Here is a 21,200-nt window from a genome sequence, read left to right on the forward strand (position 1 = left end):
GGTTCGAAAGGCTCCTCGCAAAGGGCCCGCAACACGAGATTGAGGTTCCATCCCGGACAAATGCAACGCAGAAGGGGACGGATATGTTTGACTCCCCATAGAAAATGCACCACATCCAGATGGGAAGCCAAGGCCTTCCCCTGTACTTTCCCTTTGAGACAGCCCAAAGCAGAAATCGACTCGAAGGGAACTATGGGCTAATCCTTTGGATAAACCCACCTGCAAACAGGACAAAATATGAGACACCGAAACTTGAAAAGGGTTCAATCCCTGTTGTCCACACCAGGTCTCAAATACCTTCCATAGAAGGCTAATGAGGTAGAAGGGCATCGCACTTGGAGAAGCGTGGTAATTACTGGTTCCGAATACCCTCTCACATGCAATCGCCTCCTCTCAAAAGCCAGGCCGCGAGACAGAAGCGATCCTCCCGATCAGAAAATATAGGACCTTGACGAAGAAGCTCTGGTAGGTGGGTCAGGCGTAGCAGACCGTCCACTGCCAGACGCAGCAGATCCGCGAACCACGGGCGGCAAAGCCACTCTGGAGCCACCATTATCACTGACCCTGCATGGCCCTCTACTCACCTGAGCACCTTCGCTATCAGCGGCCACAGAGGGAAGACAAACAGGAGAACCCTGGTCAGCCACGGACATACCAGGGCATTGAGCCCCACCGCCCCGGACTCTCTCCGGTAGCTGAAGAACCTTTGCGTTTTGGTATTGAGACTCCTTGCCATGAGATTGAACTGCGGGGTCCCCCACCGCTAGCAGAGGAGTTCCCAGGCTCTCTGAGGAAGTTCCCACTCCCCCGGATCCAACTGTTGCCGGCTGAGGTAATCCGCTTGGATGTTGTCAACTCCTGCTATGAGGGAGGCGGCGATTCCCTTGAGATGAAGCTTTGCCCACTTGAACAGCAGCTGAGCCTCCTGCACTACCGTGGGACTCTTGGTTCCCCCCTGGCAGTTGATGTAAGCTACCGAGGTCGAGTTGTCCGAGAAAACTCGCACCATCCAATCGTGGACCAAGGGTAGAAACTGCTCCAGAGCTCTGCATTCCACTCTTGTCTCCAGGCGATTGATGGACCACGCCTGCTCAGACGTCGACCAAAGGCCCTGAGCAGACTTGCCCAGACAAACCGCTCCCCAGCCCCGAAGACTAGCATCCGTGGTGACCACCACCCAATCCAGGACCTCGAGAGGCATTCCCTTCTCCAGATTGCTCTGCGTCATCCTGGACCTGGTCAGTTCCGTCAGAAAAAGGGGTAGAAAATATTGTTGCGACAGAGGATTCCAACGGGACAACACCACTTTCTGCAGAGGCCTTAAGTGGGCAAACGCCCAGGGCACCAGTTCCAACGTGGATGCCATCGAGCCCAGGACCTGTAAATAATCCCAGACCTTCGGCACCTGTAGACGAAGCAGACGCGCTATCTGCCCCTGAATCTTGTTCACCCTGTCATTGGTAATAAACACTCTGCTCCACTGGGTGTCGAAACTGGCTCCTAAGTATTCGAGGGAACGGGAGGGGACCAGATGACTCTTTTGCACATTGATGACCCAGCCCAGAGATTCCAGGAGTGACCGAACTCAGTCCATGGACCGCACACACTCCTCTAGTGACTTCGCCCAGATCAGCCAGTCGTCCAAGAACAGATGCACCAGAAATCCCTCCTGTCGCAGAGCCGCTGCCACTACCACCATCACCTTCGTAAAGGTCCATGGGCAGTGGCCAGCCCGAAAGGAAGCGCCTGAAATTGATAGTGCTGTCCCAGAACCATGAATCTGAGAAATTTCTGGTGCTCCTGATGGATGGGGATATGAAGATACGCCTCGGTGAGATCCAGAGACACCAGAAACTCTCCTCCCCATACTGTTGCAATTACGGTGTGCAACTTCTCCATCCAAAAATGTGGTATCTTCAAACTGGTTGACTTTCTTCAGGTCTAAGATAAGTCGGAATGTGCCTTCCTTCTTGGGCACCACGAAATAGATGGAATATCTGCCTTGCCCCTGTTCAGACAGTGGTACCGGCACAACCGCTTCCAAACTTAACAACTGCTGAAGCGTCTCCTGGACCGCTGCCCGCTTGCTTCGGGAAAGACAACGCGACTTCAGAAAAACCGACCGCAGAGGACGAGAAAATTTCTAAGGTGTAGCCATCCCTCACCATGCTCAAGACCCACCGGTCGGAGGTTATCTTGGTCCACTCCTCGTAGAACCGGGCCAGCCTGCCCCCAATTACCAGAGACGAGGAGTGGACCTGCCGGATCTCATTGTGAGAACTTATTGCCACCCACTCCCTGGGTGGATCCGCCTCTAGATGACATTCTAGACCCCCGAAAAGACTGTTGCCTGTGCGAGGACTTTCTTGGGGCCAAGGCCCCCAAGGACCTCGTCTGACAAAAACGCCTCGACTCCTGAAAGAGAGGCCGAGAGGAGAAAGGTTTCCGGTCAGACTTTCGATCCTCTGGCAGCCTATTGCCTTTCATCTCTCCCAGCGACTTCATCAGACTATCGAGATCCTCACCAAACAGCAGATTACAGAGCTGCGATTTTGACACAACAGGTCTGTTGACCAGTTACATAGCCACAAGTGTCGTCTGGCCGCTGCCACCGACACCATAGCATGGGCCGTGGTTCTCACCAGGTCATACAAGGCATCCATGCCATAGGCAACTCCTGCCTCCAGGCGGGCCACCTGGACTGGAGAAAGCGTCCCAGAGGCCGACTGCTCCTGCGCCTTCTGGATCCAACACAAACTGGCCTACTGCATCAGATTTGCACATACCACCGCTCATAGGCTGAGCCCCAGAACCTCAAACGCTCGCTTGAGATGCACTTCCAACTTCCGATCCTGAACATCCTTCAGAGCAGAAGTTCCAGCAACCGAGATAGTCGTCTTCTTAGTGAATGCTGAAACTGCCGCATCCACCTTCGGGACCTTGAGAACATCCAAATGTTCCTGCAGAAGCGGATAAAACTTGGACATCGCCCTGCCAACTCGCAGACCCGAGTCGGGAGAATCCCACTCTCTGTTGATCAACTTCTGGATCTTCTTCGAAATTGGGAAAGCACTGGGGGGGTCTCCGTAGCCCATCCAGAACCGGATTAACCCCTTCAGCATCTGAATCCTCCAGGGTGAGCTTAATCCCCAACTCCTCTAACACCTGAGGTATAAGCGGGCAAAGCTCCTCTCTTTTGAAAAGACGGATCACCCACGGATCATCTCCTTCAGCCTCCAAAGTCCCCTATTACGTTTTAGAGTCTCCTGGGTCCAGAGGGGGACCCCCAATCGGGACCCCATCCCGATCGGCATCCGAGGAAACCTCCTCCTCCTCCTGAGACTCGTCCGAGTCTTCTGAGGCTGATTCCAAGCGAGCTAGACGTCCCTCGGGAGGCGGGATTCACAATCCCGCAGCGCCTTTAAGGGGAACCTTCCCCCGCTTTGCCGAGTCCGCTGACCTTTCTGTGGCACCGCACTTACCTACCTGCCTAACCAGGAAGGCCTCGTGCAGCAAAAGTACAAATTCGGGAAAAAACCCCTCAGGGGCCCTCGAAGGGCGTTTGGGGCTGCTAGGACCAGAGACATCCAGGCCTTTCACCTTTGGTCAAACCATGGGGGACAGGAGCGGCAGGAACCCCGTGGGGAGAAACCCCCCTATCCAGCTCCGCCTCTGCAGCCATAGCCACTCCCTCCTGCGCCGCAAGCACCACCGCCGCGGTCCGTGAATGGCTCCGAAGCTATGATTGCCTCTTGGACCCCCTCCCCCCCTCCCCCCCCTCCAGCACACTCCGTGCAGAGGAGGAGGTCACTCAGCAGACTAACGGGCTCCCACAGGCCCTGCAGGTCTCCCTGAGCTGCCTGTCCATCATGGCAACTCAGCAACCCAAAAATGAATGCAAAAGCAAGCAAGTTTCCTGCCGACCACGTTGCCACGCGGCCCAGAATGCGGGGGGAGGGGCGCACCATGCGGCAGCTGATAAAATCTGAAGAGGGCGCACTGCCTCAAGAAATTCCTGCCGGCGCGCAGGCTGCCGCTGCTGAAAAATCGCATGGCTCGATCGGCAGGCCAGCCAGCCCCCACCGGAGGAAATTTCGCCTGACCGGAACCACTCACCTTCGAAGACTCTCCCGATCCGCCCATTTACTGTGAGGCCTGCACTCGACGATCCCGCCGAGGTGACTGTCTGCCCGACAGCTCAGTCTGCCTGCTAGCTGCTGCTGTTGCAACGCATACTGCTGCAGGGTTTTTTGTTTTGTTTTTTTTACACAAATACTTAAAGGTCCAGGCACTCAGGAAAGTAATCCCCAAAAAAGACTAAGGGTACTTCCCTGTTCCTGGTCCGGGGGAGGGGCTTCGATCCCACCGAGGAAACCGGCTGTCAGTGGTCCTGGGGTTGCGGGCTGAAGCTGGTCAGGGGCATCCAACCCCCCCTCCCCCCTCAGTTCGCCCGGCTCCACCCGAGGGGCGACCCTTCTTCAGGAGCCTGTCACCTCGGGGAGCAATTTTCCTCAATATATCTAGTCAGTCAGGAATACAGGTTTGCATCTCTACCATCTGCTGGAGTCAGAGAAATACTGAGGGACTGCAGGTGGCACTCTCGTATATGTAGCAGTGCCCAAAGTTTTGTTCTCTACTTCCATCTGCTGGTAAGGATGAATAAAACCCGCTTGTCTGGACTGATCTAGGTATGTTCAGGAACATCCTGTTCAGTACATTTTAAATGCTACATTCAAATAAAGCAAATAGCCTGTTAAAACCAGTATTCAAGATGTGCATCATATTTAGTGAAGCACTCTCCTACAGCCTAAACTGTAAAGTAAAAATATACGACAAAAAAAACAAAACAAGAAACCAGAATTTTCTGAGGAAAAGAGCCTTTGATAGGCTGTCACTGTACCAGAAGAGAAGAGCGGAGGCAGCTTAGGTCCAAACTCTTCCGACTCCGACTCCTGAGCTTGCATTACAGGAGGTGGCACAGGAAGAACCAGTTCATTTTCAGCAGTCTTAGGCTCTTAAAACAAACAAAATAAAAACAGATCTGAGAGCTCCTGGCTCACCTTCAGCATTTCAGATGCACATTAGGACAGTTTTCAAAAAGCTATTTCCATAGGTAAAACTGTGTTTTACGTGTGTGAATGGGCTCTTTGAAAATTGCATGCAAAAGCACACCTTCAATACCAGTACGAACAGAAACAGGTGTTCCTAGGGGTGAAGTAGGGAAGGGGTTAGCGTGTTAAGTTCACTGGAAAATGTGCCAAATTTATTTAAATCTTTTTCTATACCGTCGTTAAGGTGGGTACCATCACAACGGTTTACATAAAGGCACATAAAGTAATGCTATTGTAATCTTACATTTTACATGGGTGCCATACGGTTCGGTAACAGTTTTTAAGCAAGATTAATTATTAAATGAGGTTGAAAAAACATGTCTAGTTCAATTCTATAGCAGTTTGAGTCCAGGACTCATTCTCTAATTGTAGCTTTATCCTTTACTGCAGAGTTCACTTAAAAACTACACACTTAGTGATTACTGTTGTGTGGTTGGGTGTTTCTTGTCCGTACCATGCACTTCCCTGGTTTCATTCTCCCTTCTCTTTTTGAAAAGCTTGTTTAAAGAGCCAGGTTTTTAGGTTTTTCCTAAATGTTTTGTTTTCTCTTTGTAATCTTAACTCCAAGGGCATGGAGTTCCATAGTATGGGACCTGCTAATGATAATAACAGGTGCAGGCCTATTTCGAACCCAATTTTTAAAAAGGAAAGTCTTCCCTTTGAAAATTGATGAAAAGTCTGCGGGCAAAAACTACCCGCAGAACTTGCACTTCTGTGCACAGTTTCAACATTGCCCTAGTACTGATTTTCCTCTGCCAGATGTTGCATAAATGTTTTTTCATCACTTGGGCAAAACCAAGACAATGATTCCTTGATAATGGCCCACAAAAACTTCCGATTTAAGGGATTTAAAAACTGATGAAAAAGTGAAGTATATCTAAATCAAAGACTTCCTGTCATCTCCTCTGCTTTTACTTTACTGTTACCATTCAAGATGTCTCTCAATGGGGCAACTTTTAGTGGGAATGTTTTCTTTTTTTGTGAACTCCAGCTCCTATGTACCTTGTACATCAGAAGTGATGGTGTCTGGTGTTGGTCCTGCCAAAGGTTCTGGACTTTTTGCATCAGTCTGCATGGTCCGATTCTCCTCCTCCTCCTCACTGTCTTCAGAGGATGACGACTTTTCGTCTGAAGAATTGGCGAAAATAGCTTTGAACAGATCCATTGGAGGTCTACTTTCTTCTCCCTCGTTATGATCTGTGCTCTCGCCAACTGCCTGTGCACAACAGCATTGAAATTACATGGGTCAGCACTGCTTCCAAAAATAGTACATCAAAATCTCAACACTAACTACAAACATTTTCTGCTATTTCCAGCAAATAACAGAAAGAACAATCATACTACAAGAACCATTTAAACTATCAATGACAAAACAGCACAACTTTGATTTGCTGCTCCAGGATAATTTTTCCCCATGCTCAACTCCAACCTGTGCCTTTTCATTGGCTTAAACAAAATGAAAGACGTTCACTTTCAATCCAATCAAAAATTAATTTGCTTGGTAATTTAGGGTCAGTTTTAAACTTTGGGCAAAAGTCCAAGAAGCCTGGAAGTCATTTCATTTGCACAGTTTTGAAAAGACCAACTTAAATTTTACCCAAGGATTTAGTTTCCTGAACTTCCAGTAGGGAAAATACTTTCCACATTAAAAATAAATAAAGCAAGCAAAATAAACAAAATAAAACCCTAAAACACTTGCCCAAACTATCTGTATTTAACAAACCAGAGCAAAATGTTGCAGTTGTTTTTTTCCCTTTTCAAAAGTTAAAAAAAAAATCAAATCTTATAAAATTAGCCCAGTTTTGGCCCAATCACATACAAATAGTCCTAATGTATAAGGTAAGAAATAAACACATACACAGATTAGTTCTTCCTATGAAGAATTATCATCAGCATTTAGTATGGGCTTATTTGTTTATTTCCTACCTTATCCATTTGGACTATTTATTTGTGATTATGTGGGTTTTTTGCCTTCCTCTTGTGCTATTTTAAAATCATACAGTAAAACAGACTGAAATGGTGAAATTACTTACCTGATAATTTCGTTTTCCTTAGTGTAGACAGATGGACTCAGGACCAATTGGTATAGTGTACTCCTGATAGCAGTTGGAGACGGATCAGATTTCAATCTGACGTCAGCCTCTAGTACATATACCCCTGCAGGAAGTGCAGCTCTTCAGTATTCTCCTCGAAAAGCATTGTGGATATATGTATGACAGACTAATTTGATTAACTTGGATAACTTCACAACTTGGTTAACTTTATAACTTGATTAACTGGATTAACTTGAACTGGTTGAATCTGGCTATAGTTGGCGACCGCCAGTGTACTCAACCGGAAAGCGTCGACACCCGGCAGGGTGGTAATCCTAAGTGAGTGAAGACATGGCTTACCCTTGATCATTCGAATTCCATGTGTAACGGCAGCCAAGGGTGGGATGCTGAGTCCATCTGTCTAAACTAAGGAAAACAAAATTATCAGGTAAGTAATTTCTCCATTTCCTAGCGTGTAGCAGATGGACTCAGGACCAATGGGATGTATAAAAGCTACTCCCGAACCGGGTGGGAGGCTGCCCGTGACCCACTTAGTACTGCCCTTGCAAATGCCATGTCCTCTCGAGCCTGAACATACAGGCGGTAAAATCTGGAGAAGGTGTGCATGGAGGACCATGTCGCCGCCTTGCAAATCTCGGCGGGTGACAGTATTCTAGTTTCTGCCCAGGATACTGCCTGGGCTCTGGTAGAATGCACCTTGACTTGTAGAGGCGGTGGTTTGCATGCTTCTACGTAGGCTGCCTTGATGACTTCCTTGATCCAGCAGGCTATGGTTGCCCGCGAGGCCGCTTCCCCTTGTCTCTTCCCGCTGTGAAGGACGAAAAGGTGGTCCGTTTTTCGTACGGGTTCCGACATTTCCAGGTATCTGGATAGAAATCTGCCGATGTTGAGGTGACGTAGACTTCGAGCTTCTTCCGAATTCTTCAAGTCATCCGGCGATGGTAGCGAGATGGTTTGGTTAAGATGGAAGTGTGATACCACTTTGGGAAGAAATGAAGAGACCGTACGTAGCTGTATGGCTCCCGGAGTGAGCCTGAGGAACGGTTCACGGCAGGACAGTGCTTGTAGTTCTGAAATGCGGCGGGCTGAACAAATCGCCAGCAGGAATGCTGTCTTTAACATTAACAGGTGGAGGGACAGCTCTCAGAGGGGCCTGAAAGAGGTTCCTGCTAGAAAATCCAGGACCAGGTTGAGATTCCAAAGAGGTACCGGCCACTTTAGTGGTGGGCGTATGTGCTTGACTCCTTTCAGGAAGCGTGACATGTCCGGGTGAGAAGCTATGCTGTCGCCCTCGCTCTTGGAGACGTAGCATGACAATGTGGCCACCTGTACGCTGATGGAGTTGAGGGACAGCCCCTTCTGTCGCCCGTACTATAAGAATTCTAGGATCATGGGAACTTTACTTGAGCGTGGCTTGATGTTGTGGTCTTCGCACCAGGCTTCAAATACTCTCAAAATCCTTATGTACATTAAAGATGTGGAGAACTTGCGTGCTCGGAGTAGGGTGTCGATTACAGCCCCAGAGTATCCGCTCTTTCTCAGGCGAGCCCTCTCAATGCCAGGCCGTAAGAGAGAATTGAGCTGGATCCTCGTGGAGGATCAGACCTTGTTGGAGCAGGTCTCTGTGTGGTGCCAGTGGTAGGGGGTTCCCTGCCAGTAGTCTTCTCATATCTGCGTACCACGGTCTTCTTGGCCAGTCCGGGGCCATTAGAAGAACTAGTCCCCTGTGTAATTGTATCTTGTGAATGATTGCACCCAATAGGGGCCACGGCGGGAAGGCGCATAATAGGGTCCCCTGTGGCCAGGTCTGTACCAGGGCATCATTCCCCTGGGGCTGAGGTTCCCGCCTGCGGCTGAAGTACCTGGGAACTTGGGCGTTGGACCTGTTTGCCAGCAGGTCCATGTCCGGTTCCCCCACCGGTTCACTATCAGTTGGAATGCTGCGGACGAAAGCTTCCATTCTCCTGGGTCTAGACTTTCCCTGCTGAGGTAGTCCGCCGTGATATTGTCTTTCCCGGCAATGTGGACGGCCGAGATCTCCTGGAGGTTTACTTGCGCCCACACCATTAGGGGGTTTATTTCCAGAGACACCTGCTGGCTTCTGGTTCCCCCCTGCCTGCTGATGTAGGCTACTGTTGTGGCATTGTCCGACATTACCCTGACCGCTTTGTCTTGGAGTCTGGGAGCGAATCGTAGACAGGCTAGTCTGACTGCCCGTGCTTCTAGGCAGTTGATGTTCCATTCCGCCTCTTCTGCGTTCCACCGTCCTTGGGCGGTTAACTCCTCGCAGTGCTCCCCATCCTCATAGGCTGGCATCTGTGGTGAGCAGGGTCCAGGTTGGGGAGGATAACCTTGTTCCTCGGCTCAGGTGGCTGACCTGCAACCACCACCGTAGCTGGGTCCGGACTTTACCCGTGATAGACGTACGGCATAATTCTGACACAGTGGATTCCACCATGATAGAAGTGAGCGCTGCAGGGGTCTCATGTGAGCTCGCACCCATGGCACTGCTTCCAGTGTGGATGCCATTAGACCGAGGACTTGCAGGTAATCCCATGCAGTGGGACGAGGTTCGCTCAATAGGAATTGTAACCGGTTCCACAGTTTTGATCTCCTTGTGGGGGTCAGGCTGACCTTGTCTTCTTTGGTGTCAAATCGGACTCCTAGGTATTCTAGAGACTGTGAGGACTGTAGATAACTTTTGTTTGTGTTTACCACCCAACCTAGGCTCTCCAGTAGAGTTTTGACTCTGTTGGTTGCTTGGTGGCTTTCCTCTGGGGATTTTGCCCTGATCAGCTAGTCATCTAGGTAAGGATGTACGAGGACTCCTTCCTTCCTCAGTGTTGCCGCCACCACCACTATGATCTTGGTGAATGTCCGGGATGCTGTGGCTAACCCAAAGGGTATTGCCCGGAACTGGTAGTGACGGTCCAGGATTTTGAAGCATAGATAGCGCTGGTGTTCCTGATGAATTGGGATGTGTAGGTAGGCCTCCGAAAGATCCAGGGATGTGAGGAACTCTCCCGGTTGTATCGCCCTTATTACGGAGCATAAGGTTTCCATGTGGAAGCGGGGAATCCTTAGGTGGTTGAGTGACTTGAGGTCCAGAATGGGCCTGAACGTCCCCTCTTTCTTGGGGACGATAAAATAAATGGAATAATGCCCAGTATTTATTTCTTGTGGAGGCACTGGGTTGATGGTGTCGAGGGCCAGTAGTTTGGTCAGTGTAGCTTCCACTGACGCCCTCTTGGAGGGGTCGTGGCAGGGGGATTCCACGAACTTGTCCGGAGGGGTTCACAGGAAATCCAGGTAGTACCCCTCCCGAATGATGGCTAGGACCCACTTGTCCGAAGTTATCTTGACCCATCTGTGGTAGAATAGGGCTAGTCTGCCCCCTATGGCTTCTTTCCTTGGATGGGTTGGCTGAATCTCATTGTGGGGTACGGCTGGGGCCTGCACCCGAGCTGGTTCCCCTCTTGTTGTGCTTGTTCTGAAAGGACTGGTTCCTGCCCATAGGTTGGGGCGCTTGATAGCTGCTTCTGTATGGATTGAAGCGCTGAGAGCTTCTGCCCCTGGAAGATCGGGGTAAGGGTCGCTGGTTTCTCTTAATCCTATCCTCCGGTAAGCACAGCAATGGGGACTCGCCCCATTTGTCGGCCAGTTTCTCTAGCTCCCTGCCGAACAGGAGGGATCCTTTGAAGGGCATCATTGTGAGGCGAGTTTTGGAAGATGCGTCGGCTGACCAGCTTCTGAGCCAGAATTGTCTCCTGGCAGCCACCGCAGATGACACTCCTCTGGCCGCAGTACGCACCAGATCGGAAGCAGAGTCCGTAAGGAATGATACTGCTGGTTCCATGACTTCTCCAGGGGTGTTGCTCCTGGTCTGAGATAAGCAGGCACGTGTCACTACGGTGCAGCAGGCCGCTATTTGTAGGGACATAGCGGCTACGTTAAAAGACTGTTTAAGGATGGATTCCAGACGCCAGTCATGTGCATCTTTGAGCGCTGCTCCTCCCTCCACGGGGATAGTAGTGTGCTTCGAGACCGCGCAGACCATGGCATCAACTTTTGGGCATGTCAGGAGGTCTTTGGCCGCCGGGTCCAGGGGGTACATGGCTGCCATAGCTCGTCTCCCCTTTGCATGAGGACTCTGGAGCACTCTATTCCAGGTCAATTAGCTGCTGGACGGCTTGTAACAGAGGGAAATGTCGAGAGGTCTGGCGGAGGCCCTCTAGCAGGGGATTCGGCTTAGGCTCCCCCGAAGCACCTGGGCCCGGGATAGCGAGCTCCTTCAGGCTGTGAGTGACCAGGTCAGGGAGTTCGTCCTTGGTGAAGAAGCATCTCATGGTTCGGTGAGGCTCTGTCACCGGGGGGAGTTTCCCCTCTTCTAGGGGCTCTGCTTCCTCTTCAGAGTAGTCCGTATCCCCGTAGGTGGGGCTTCTGGGTGGTGGAAATCTTTGTCTAGGCCTCAAGGGGCCTGGGCCATACAGGTCTTCTGGCGGACAATTTATTTATTTTATTTATTTAAAGGCTTTTATATACCGAAGATCATGTACTGGTACATATCGCTTCTGTTTACAGAGAACCAAAAATTGGAAATTACAGCAAACAAAATGAATGAATACACTGAACATGAATACATAATAAGGATTAAAGAGAACCTCAAGAAGGCATAACATCCAAACATAAGAACAAGCCTAGTATCAACTCAACCACAGAGTATAAAGAGTATAAATGGTATCATCTGGAACACGTAGATATTTGGGCCTTTGCCCCAGCCGTTCTAACCTGCTACCTTAGATCTGGGGGTGATCTAGTTCAATGAGGTAATAAGTGCATAAATACGGGTAACAGTCAATGCTGTAGTATTAGGTAGTAAAGACTTTAAGTAAAGGCTCTTGTGAAAAGCCAAGTTTTCAGCTTTTTCTTGAACATTCGCAGACAGGGTTCCAGGCGAAGTTCCGGGGGGAGAGTGTTCCAGTGCATGGGGCCGGCTATCGAGAAGGCATGTTTCTTTAGTGATGACTTTGCAGAGGGTACATACAGGGTACCTAGGTACAATGTTCTAATTGGTCTGGATGCTGAGCGATGTCGAAGAGGGCAATTTAATTCGAGCGAGGTTTGGGAGTGAATAGATTTGTAGATCATGGTTAGCACTTTATACAGAATTCTAAATTTAATGGGGAGCCAATGTAAGTTCATAAGAATAGGAGTGATGTGTTCTCCTCTGCTGGTGTTGGTTAAGATCCTGGCTGCGGAATTCTGTAGCATTTGAAGTGGTTTGGTAGTGATAGCTGGAAGGCCGATTAGAAGGGAATTGCAGTAATCTATTTTTGAAAATAAGATAGCTTGGAGAACTGTATGGAAATCTTGAAGATGAAGGAGAGGTTTCAAATTTTTTAGAATATGTAGTTTAGGAAAACATTCTTTTGTTGTGTTATTGACGAATTTTTTTAAATTCAGCAGGTTGTCTATAGTTACTCCGAGGTCTCTTACATGAGTGATGGAGGTCATTAGGGATGAGGGGAGGTTGGAATCACCTGAACATTGTCCTCTTGAGTGATGAGCAAAAGTTCAGTTTTTGAGGTATTGAGTACTAAGTTAAGGCTGGTGAGGAGGGTGTTTATAGACTGTAGGCAGCTGTTCCATACGTTGAACGTTTTAGAGATTGATTCTGTGACTGGTATCAGGATCTGGACATCGTCAGCGTAAATAAAATGAGTAACCTTTAGATTTGTGAGAAGTTGACAGAGGGGGAGAAGGTAGATGTTAAATAAAGTGGGGGAGAGAGAGGATCCTTGAGGGACTCCGAATGTGGCTTTGACAGGATGCGAGTCTTTGTTGCTTATTCTAACCTTGAATTTCCTATTGTCGAGGAATGACTTGAACCAGTCCAGGGCTGTTCCTGATATACCGATGTCTGAGAGGCGGTTAATGAGGATGGAGTGCTTCACCGTATCGAAAGCTGCGGATATATCAAGTAATGCCAACAGGTAAGGGGTCTTTTTTTCAAGACCTGTAAGGATTCTGTCCGTCAGAGAGATTAGGAGGGATTCTGTGTTGAGAGATTTGCGGAAACCGAATTGGGCAGGAGCTAGAATCTTATGTTCCTCTAGGTATTCCGTGAGTTGTTTGTTCACTATTTTCTCCAAGAGTTTGGCGACAAAAGGCAAGTTAGCAATGGGGCGAAAATTGGCCGTGTCCATGGGGTTCAGGTTGGGTTTCTTGAGTAGTGGTTTGAGGGTAGCGAGTTTCAGTGCGTCTGGTACTGATCCTTGTGTTAGAGAGCAGTTGATAATCTTTGCTAGAGGCTTGGAGATAGTTTCTGGGATGGTGAGCAGTAATTTAGAGGGAATGGAGTCCGTAGGGTGAAGGTGGTCCTGTGTTTGAGGATGCCAGTGGGGCTAATAGTTTAAGGATTTTATTATCAAAGAATTGTGCGAGTTCTGAGCACCTAGATTGGGCTTGGTTGTCGGGGATGACTGGAGAGTTAGGTTTCGTGAGCTCTGTGACGTAGGAGAACAGTGTTTTGGCGTCAAAAAAGAAATTGTGAATTTTGCTGGCATAATAGTCTCTTTTTGTACGAAGGATGATGTTTCTGTAGCAATGCATGAAGGATTTATACTCAGTTAGCGTAGAAGTGGAGGGTCTCTTTCGCCATAAGTGTTCTTTGCGTCTTAGTTCTTGTTTGATTTTTTTCAATTCCTGTGTAAACCAAGGTTTTTTGTTCATGATGGAAGGGTCTAATTCTTTAGTTTATCTACTACCTTGTTTGTGATGTTGTACCAAGAGGCGAAGGCTGCATCTGCGTCAGAGAGATCAAGGTTGACAAGTTCTATCGATAGCTGGGACCTGAGGTCATCCAAAGAGCAGGATTTCCTGTAATGGATTGTAGTTTTGGAGAAGGAGGGAGCTGGGTTTTTTTTTATGAATAATTCAGTTGTGATCATCCGGTGGTCTGACCATGGGATTGGGGAGCAATGAGGCGGGGAGGTTTGTGAAAGGCCTGAGTTTATGAATATTAGATCAAATGTATGGCCAGCTTTGTGAGTGGAACTGTTAACAATCTGTGTGAAGCCCATGGCCTTGAGGGAATAAAGCAGCGCTTCACAGTTGGTGGAGTGGGAGGGTCACATCAATGTGGAGGTTAAAATCTCCCATGACGATGGCTGGGGTGTCGGATTTGATATATTTGGCAATGAGCTCTACAAGGAGAGAAGGGTCTGATTCTAGAAGACCAGGGGGAGTGTAAATTAGGCAGATCTGGAGCTGTTTAGAGTTGAATAGAGCGCATTCGAGTTTGGAAGTAAGTTTGGTGTTCTGTAGGGTTAGATCTAGCTCTTTTTTTGCTGCTAAGATCAGTCCAGAGGTTCCGTTTGCTGCTAAGATCAGCCAGAGGTTCCGTTTGCATGTGAACAAAGGACTCCACCCATGAGATAGACGCTGGATCCAAGCCAAGCGGCGCTGGGTCCCTGGGGGTCCCTGTCTGCAGGGGTGTCCCGCTGGGATTTGCTAGGTCTGGGGTACCCACTGAGGAGCTATTACTCGGCCCTGGGTGGGCCTGGCCCTGGGCTGGATCTCCCAGGGCCTCCTCGCACTGAGCGCATTGGGACAGGAGGAGTTAGATGACACGCTTGAGGTTCCTATGGACCTCAGGGAGACCCCTGATCAGAATGTCCTGGTTGACCAGTAGATCCGGGGACCGGAGGGCAAGACCCTTTGGGGGTCCCCAGGCAGCATAGCTGCAGGCCTAACTGAGCCTGCAGCTATGCTGCCTGGGGACCCCCAAAGGACTACCCGCTGGGCAGGCAGGGACCAGGAAAACTGAGCCCTGCAATCTGCTTGCTGCCTTGCCATGCAGCAGCAGGACAAAATCCAGAGAAAAAGGCCTCACCAGGTCTTCCCCCCCCCGCAGGGGGCTGGGAACCAGTAAACTAGGACTTACTTCCTCCTCCCCGTCCTCCTGATCTAGACCGGAATCAGAAGAGGTCGGGGACAGGTGCGGGAGAACGTTGTTCCCCCCCGCCCCCGCGGGAACTGCCGACGAAGAAAACAAAAGAGCTGCCATTCCCGTGCTAAACAAGGAAGGAACAGGACCCTGGTCAGAGCCCTGCTCTGCGAGCGACCCGACTGCAGGACAGCCCTGATGCCAATTCACTGCTGGAGGACCTCAGATGGCCAACTCAGCCTCACACGAGCAGAGCCACAGGCCCGGCATGCCGACCCGCTGGCCACTGCACCTGCCTGCAACTAAAATGAGCCAGAAAAAATAAACTTAGCTTGCTCCGAGATCAAGCCTGTACAGGAGGAGGAAGCCGCCTGCTTAGCAAGCCGTGCCTGTTGCTCTTAAAAAAAAAATCTTTCCTTTTCTTTTCTTTTCCTTTTTTTTTTTTTTGAATAAAGCTTTATTATTGAGGCACCAGACTAGGTCTGAAAATAGAAAGATTAGAGTGCCTCATAGAAAAAAAGGGACTACCAGAGCCTGCAATCGCCAGAGCAACCTCATGAAGAGGAAAGATCTGGAACCACCAGATTTACACCACACAGGCGCACAGGTCGAGCACACAAAAATGTCAGCGACCCCCGGCTTACCCGCCTCGACCAGACAGGGAAGAACCCCGCAGGATTCCAAAAAAGATCCCCGGGAGGAAGGCTCAAAAATAAAAACTGCCCAGACTACACAACTGCAGGTTTAGCACCATCTACCATCTGCTGGAGACAGAAAAATACTGAGGAACTGCAGGTGGCACTAGGGTTTATGAAGCAGTGTCAGTGAAACTTTCTCTGTCTCCATCTGCTGGCAGGGATACATAAATCCAGGAGTCTGGACTGATCCAGGTACATACAGGGAATTAAATTTACACTGAACTTTTTCTAACACTGTTCTTTAACAGAACTAATCAAATGGCATTCAGGACTTACCTCTTACAACAAATGTACAAATAATGTATTCTGCAGTTTTTAAACTGCAGGGTTGACCAAAGCCAATCCACATTCAGCCAAAACCCACCAATTAACCAGATTCTCAGTTTAATTAATCAATCGTCATGCACAAAGTGCTTTTCATGAATATTCTTTAGGAATACTCTGAAAACTGGACTCTTTTGTGCTTCTGACTAGAGTTGGACACTCTGCACTTAGAGGCCAATATTGGGATAAGGTTAGCCAGACAACTTTTCAGTTCAAATATCCAATCTAAAGTTAGCCAAAGTTCTCCAATTAACTTTAAAGCCTGCTTTTGGGCCGACAAGTTTTACCCAGTTAGCTATTCAGTGCTAGCTGGCCAAAGCTTAGCCTGCTCTGAGAACTCCTTCAGTACCACGTTTTATGTATGGACTACGATTTGCCCAGAAAAAAATCTCACCGGTTAATTGGTGGAGGTGATGGGGAGAGGGGGCGAGGAATTTGAAACAGCAAGGTTTGTCCAGCTACCTTCTAAAGTTAGCTGGATAAGCCCTTGGAATATCAACCACTTAAAAATTAATTGTTAAACTCTTCAAGCTACTACTTCAGTGGCTGTTCAACAGGAAAACTAAAAGTACATCTAAAGGCCATTTCAAAACAGTTATAAGAACAGTGCAATCATGAAGACATCACCTTAATATCTAAAGCCATAATTTGGGATCCTTTTAAGATTTTTTACCTCAATGGCCAGTGGCTCCACCGTGTTACTTTCACCTCTCTCTGCTGATGTACTCGGTTGTTGCATCTCAACATCTGTCTTGGATCTGGCCAGAGTTATAAATTCACTAATGGAACCTTTTTTCTTATCTTCAGCAGACACATCCCATCGTGACTGCTTCCTGGGCTCTGAGAATGAGTAAGTAGATAGGCTGGATAAACCTTGCTGGTTATATTTTAATAACTTATACTTTTAATTTTCAGGTGAAAGCAAACAAACACAAAAACCAGGCTGATTACAGGGCACAGAAATGAATACTTAAATAACGGAGTGCACTAATCTTACATTCTTGTCACGTAGGTGATAGTACAATGATAACTTTCCAAGCAAATGTAAAGAGGAATAGCTACTTGTAACTAACACCAGCTCACATCCAAGGCCCTGAACTCTCCAAGCAACAAGGTCCATCATGCAGAATCTTTTTGCCTTAATGTTGTATGGTCACTTTAAATTTATTTGGAAGCTGAATGATATTAAACATCTGAGGGCATAATGATGCCAAACCGAGAGAAATACTGACAAAGGAATGAAAGTCAGGAATCTACTATCTTCCTTAACGAAGCTTGGATACATAAGACACTCTTGGGATCTTTCTAGCACTTTTTCACTATATCTCTGAAAAGTGATTATGTGATGACTCAATCCATTCATAGACAATATCATTTTTTTTATTTGTAGATTTTTATTGCGTATCAAACAACAATATAATCCAGAACCAATGGTATGAAACAAGATACCAAAATGGTCAATAGACTGTGCATTAAAGTCTTCAAAACATTTCTGGGGAGAGGCGGCTATACACAATATTCATAGGAACTTATTCCTTGTCTTTATATATACCCAATAAGAAAAATGCATGAGCCATTAGAAACAAAGTAAACAAATTGTAACCACCTAGTCTGGATATTGTTCCTTGTATACAAACTGTCTTTCAATAAAACCCCACCTCCCCTCCCTCCCCAATAACAAGTTTTACAGAAACATGAGTGTATTGTAAGAATGAAAACATTATTAAGCCTCTGGGTAGATGAACATAAGTAACATCAAGTTACATCCTATAAGAATGTCAATTCCCTTTACTATCAGTTCACTGTTGATGATAGCCACTCCTCATATTTGAACCAAACCTGTTTGAAGCGAGAAAGTGCTCCATGTTTATGAGCAGTAATTTTCCCCAATGAGTGCATATTCAATACTTTAGCTTGTACATGTTGTAAAGATGGTACTGCCTGGTCTTTCCATCTGGCCGCGGTAACAACATATTTAATGAATTTGTTCTGAGTCAAGTCACAGTTTGAACACTCCCGGTTGAGAAGAGCACAGGCAGGAGTAAGATCCACATAGGCTCCTAGAACCAGTGTTAACCATTGTGAAATCTGTTGCCACAATACCCCAATTTTTGGACACGTCCACCAAAGATGAAAGAACGTGCCCTTGGCAGAGCACAACTTCCAGCATGTGTCAGTTGTGCCCGGATACATGCGACTTAATTGAATGGGGGTGATATACCACCTATATAACATTTTGTAGCCGTTTTCTATATGGGTAGCAGAAATCAGATCTTTCCACTAGCCATCCACCCTGTAAATCCTTTTCCCAAGCCTTGAGATGAGACAGCTCCTGTTGACAGGTAACATTTAATAGTGTATAAATCTGGGAAATAAGTTTATGGGATTTGTCAGCTTGACGGCAGAGATTCTCAAAAGGCGGTATACCAAGAGTCAGATCCACCGCTATGTGGTTGCGTGTCATGAAAGATCTCAACTGTTAGTAAGTGAAGAATTCTGTGGGAGATAGACCATAGCGCTTACTTAATGATGGGAAGAAAATCATCCCGCCTGATTCCCAGATATGTTGCAATTGTTTTATTCCTAAAGTGGTCCATTTTTTGTGAACTACAACATTACAATCAGGACTAAAGGTGCAGTTATGAAATAAATAGGTGCTATGGTAATAGACTCTTGTGCCCACTAATTGTTTTTTCCATCGATCCCAGGCGCTTAGAGTAGCTACTACTGCATCAGGTAAGCTGGACCTGGGGTGCCAAGTATTCTGGTGTTGCCACAGTATGGCTTGAAGTGGTGTGTTTCCTAAAGACGCTTGTTCCAACATCACCCAGGGTTTTTTATTTTGTACTTTTATGCCAGCCAATAATAGCTGGCATAAAATAGCTGGCAATAAATAGCTGGCATAAAATAGCTGGCATAAAATAGCTGGCATAAAATAGCTGGCATAAAATAGCTGGCATAAAATAGCTGGCAATTGTGCTGCCCCCTGGTAGTAAATGTAGATTTGGCATTCCCATACTCCCTTGAGGTTTAGACATATAAAGTGTCCGTTTAGCCACTCTCGGACGTTTCCCCTTCCAGAGATATTTGAGAAGCCTCTGTTGCCACTTTTCTAAAAGTTTCTTAGGGATTACCAAAGACAAGGTATGTAAGAGATATAAAATGCAGGGAAGTATGTTCATTTTTAGGACTGCCAACCGTCCTAGCCAGGAGATGTGGTAGCGGTCTCATTCTTCTAAATCTTTGTAGATCTTTGACATTAACGGTGGGTAATTGAGTTGGAACAAGTTATCCGCGTTGCCAATATAGATACCTAGGTATTTTATTTTTTCGGGCGCCCACTTAAAAGGGCGTGTTTGTTTAATAGATTCAGCAAGGACTTCAGGCATGGAAATATTGAGTCTCTCAGATTTGTCCCAATTTATCTTAAAGCCTGAAATTTAGCTAAACGCAGTTATTTCCGCATTAATCATCGTTAGAAATTCTGTAGGATTCGTAATGGTAAACAGAATGTCATCCGCAAAGAGCGATAATTTCGATGAGAATTCCCCCGTCCTTATTCCCGTTATATTCACATTGTTTCGAATGCGGATTGTGAAGGCCTCAAAGACAATATCATTTTAAACTGGACCAATCACCTTGAAACTTGGTGCAAGGGTCAACCATGGTTCTGAAAGTTATCCAAATTGAAAATAACCTAAACCTGATAATGTTCAGGTAATTTCCAACATCAGTGAGAGAAAGGGCATTATCCCTTGCAGCACCTAAAATTTGGAACACCTTGCCTGTTGAATTAAGGCTAGAATCAAGATAGCATGAATTTAAAAAAACTCTTTAAAACATGGCTTTTTAAACAGGCCTTTCCTGAGAATGAGAACAACAAGGCAGACTCAGACTGAGAGAAAATATATGCAGGACCTAGTATAAGGAACTTTTAGCTATTTTAGTTGTATTAGGCTTTTTAGAGTTTATGTATTGATGTATTTATTATTTTAACTGAATGTTGATAGTATATACTTATTGTTATTTAACGCTGATATTTTGTATGTTGTGGATATTGTAAACCGATATGAAGGTTTGGTCCGTACACCGGTACAGAAAAACTTGAAAAATAAATAAATAATAACAATACTATAAAGTGGAAAAGTGCTACAGACTCCATGCATATGTTGGAAACCCAGTGAATGGAAATCTCTCATATGCATATTCAACCTGGTTAGGTCTGCCTCCAGGATTGGGCTGGGAGCCTCTGCCATAGATAATAAGAGAAACTCTTTTCAGCCATTCAGTTAACATTTTTAGAGAGCAAGTTTCATACTTTCCTGGGTGCAGATTCAAACATACAAGCACATTTTCAAAGGGAAATGCCTCATGGGAGGCTGCCCACGGTCCAGTCAAAATTGCTGCATCCTCCCGGGCTTGCACATCCAGATGATAATATCTGGAAAAGGTGTGTAAGGAGGACCATGTTGCAGATCGGCAAATGTCGACAGGAGACAACAATTTCATCTTCGCCCATGACACTGACTGAGCCCTAGTGGAATGAGCCCTAACCTGACTAGGTAATGGCCCCCCAGCATCCATGTATGCAGCCATGACTACCTCTTTAATCCAGCAAGCTATGGTAGCCCGCGAGGCCGGCTCTCCCTGTCTAGTACTGTTGTAAAGGATAAACAGGTGATCCGACTACTGCAAATGCTTAGTAACCTCCAGATACCTGACAATATGTCTCTTGACATCCAAGGATTGAAATACACGAAACTCTTCTACATCTCTCTCTCTGTAGAGAGATGGCAGGGAGATGGATTGATTCAAGTGAAAGTCAGTGACCATCTTTGGTAAAAAGGAAGAAACAGTATGCAGGTGTACTGCCCCTGGAGTCATCCAGAGGAATGGCTCCTGGAAAGACAAGATCTGCAGTTTGGAAACCCTACACGCAGAACAAATTGCCACAAGAAACACCATTTTCAAGGTCAGTAACCTCAAGGATAGAATATGCAGCGATCTAAATGTATAGCCTGCCAAGAAATCCAATACCAAATTAAGACTCCATAGTGGCACCGGA

The 21,200-nt window shown here is 47.0% G+C and overlaps 1 protein-coding gene across 1 annotated transcript in view; it reads right to left on the minus strand.

Moving 5' to 3' along the window:
* The window catches only part of GPATCH1 (G-patch domain containing 1), a 111,405-nt gene that overhangs the window by 17,149 nt on the left and 73,056 nt on the right, over positions 1-21,200 (minus strand). Inside the window, exons 15-17 of the mRNA XM_029608394.1 lie at positions 16,809-16,975; positions 6,114-6,327; positions 4,901-5,014 (exon numbers count right to left, since the gene is read on the minus strand). Coding sequence (XP_029464254.1) covers positions 4,901-5,014; positions 6,114-6,327; positions 16,809-16,975 — 495 coding nt within the window. The remainder of the gene's footprint in view (positions 1-4,900; positions 5,015-6,113; positions 6,328-16,808; positions 16,976-21,200) is intronic.

The sequence above is a fragment of the Rhinatrema bivittatum genome, chromosome 7, assembly GCF_901001135.1.
Source record: "Rhinatrema bivittatum chromosome 7, aRhiBiv1.1, whole genome shotgun sequence".
Classification (NCBI taxonomy): Eukaryota; Metazoa; Chordata; class Amphibia; order Gymnophiona; family Rhinatrematidae; genus Rhinatrema; species Rhinatrema bivittatum.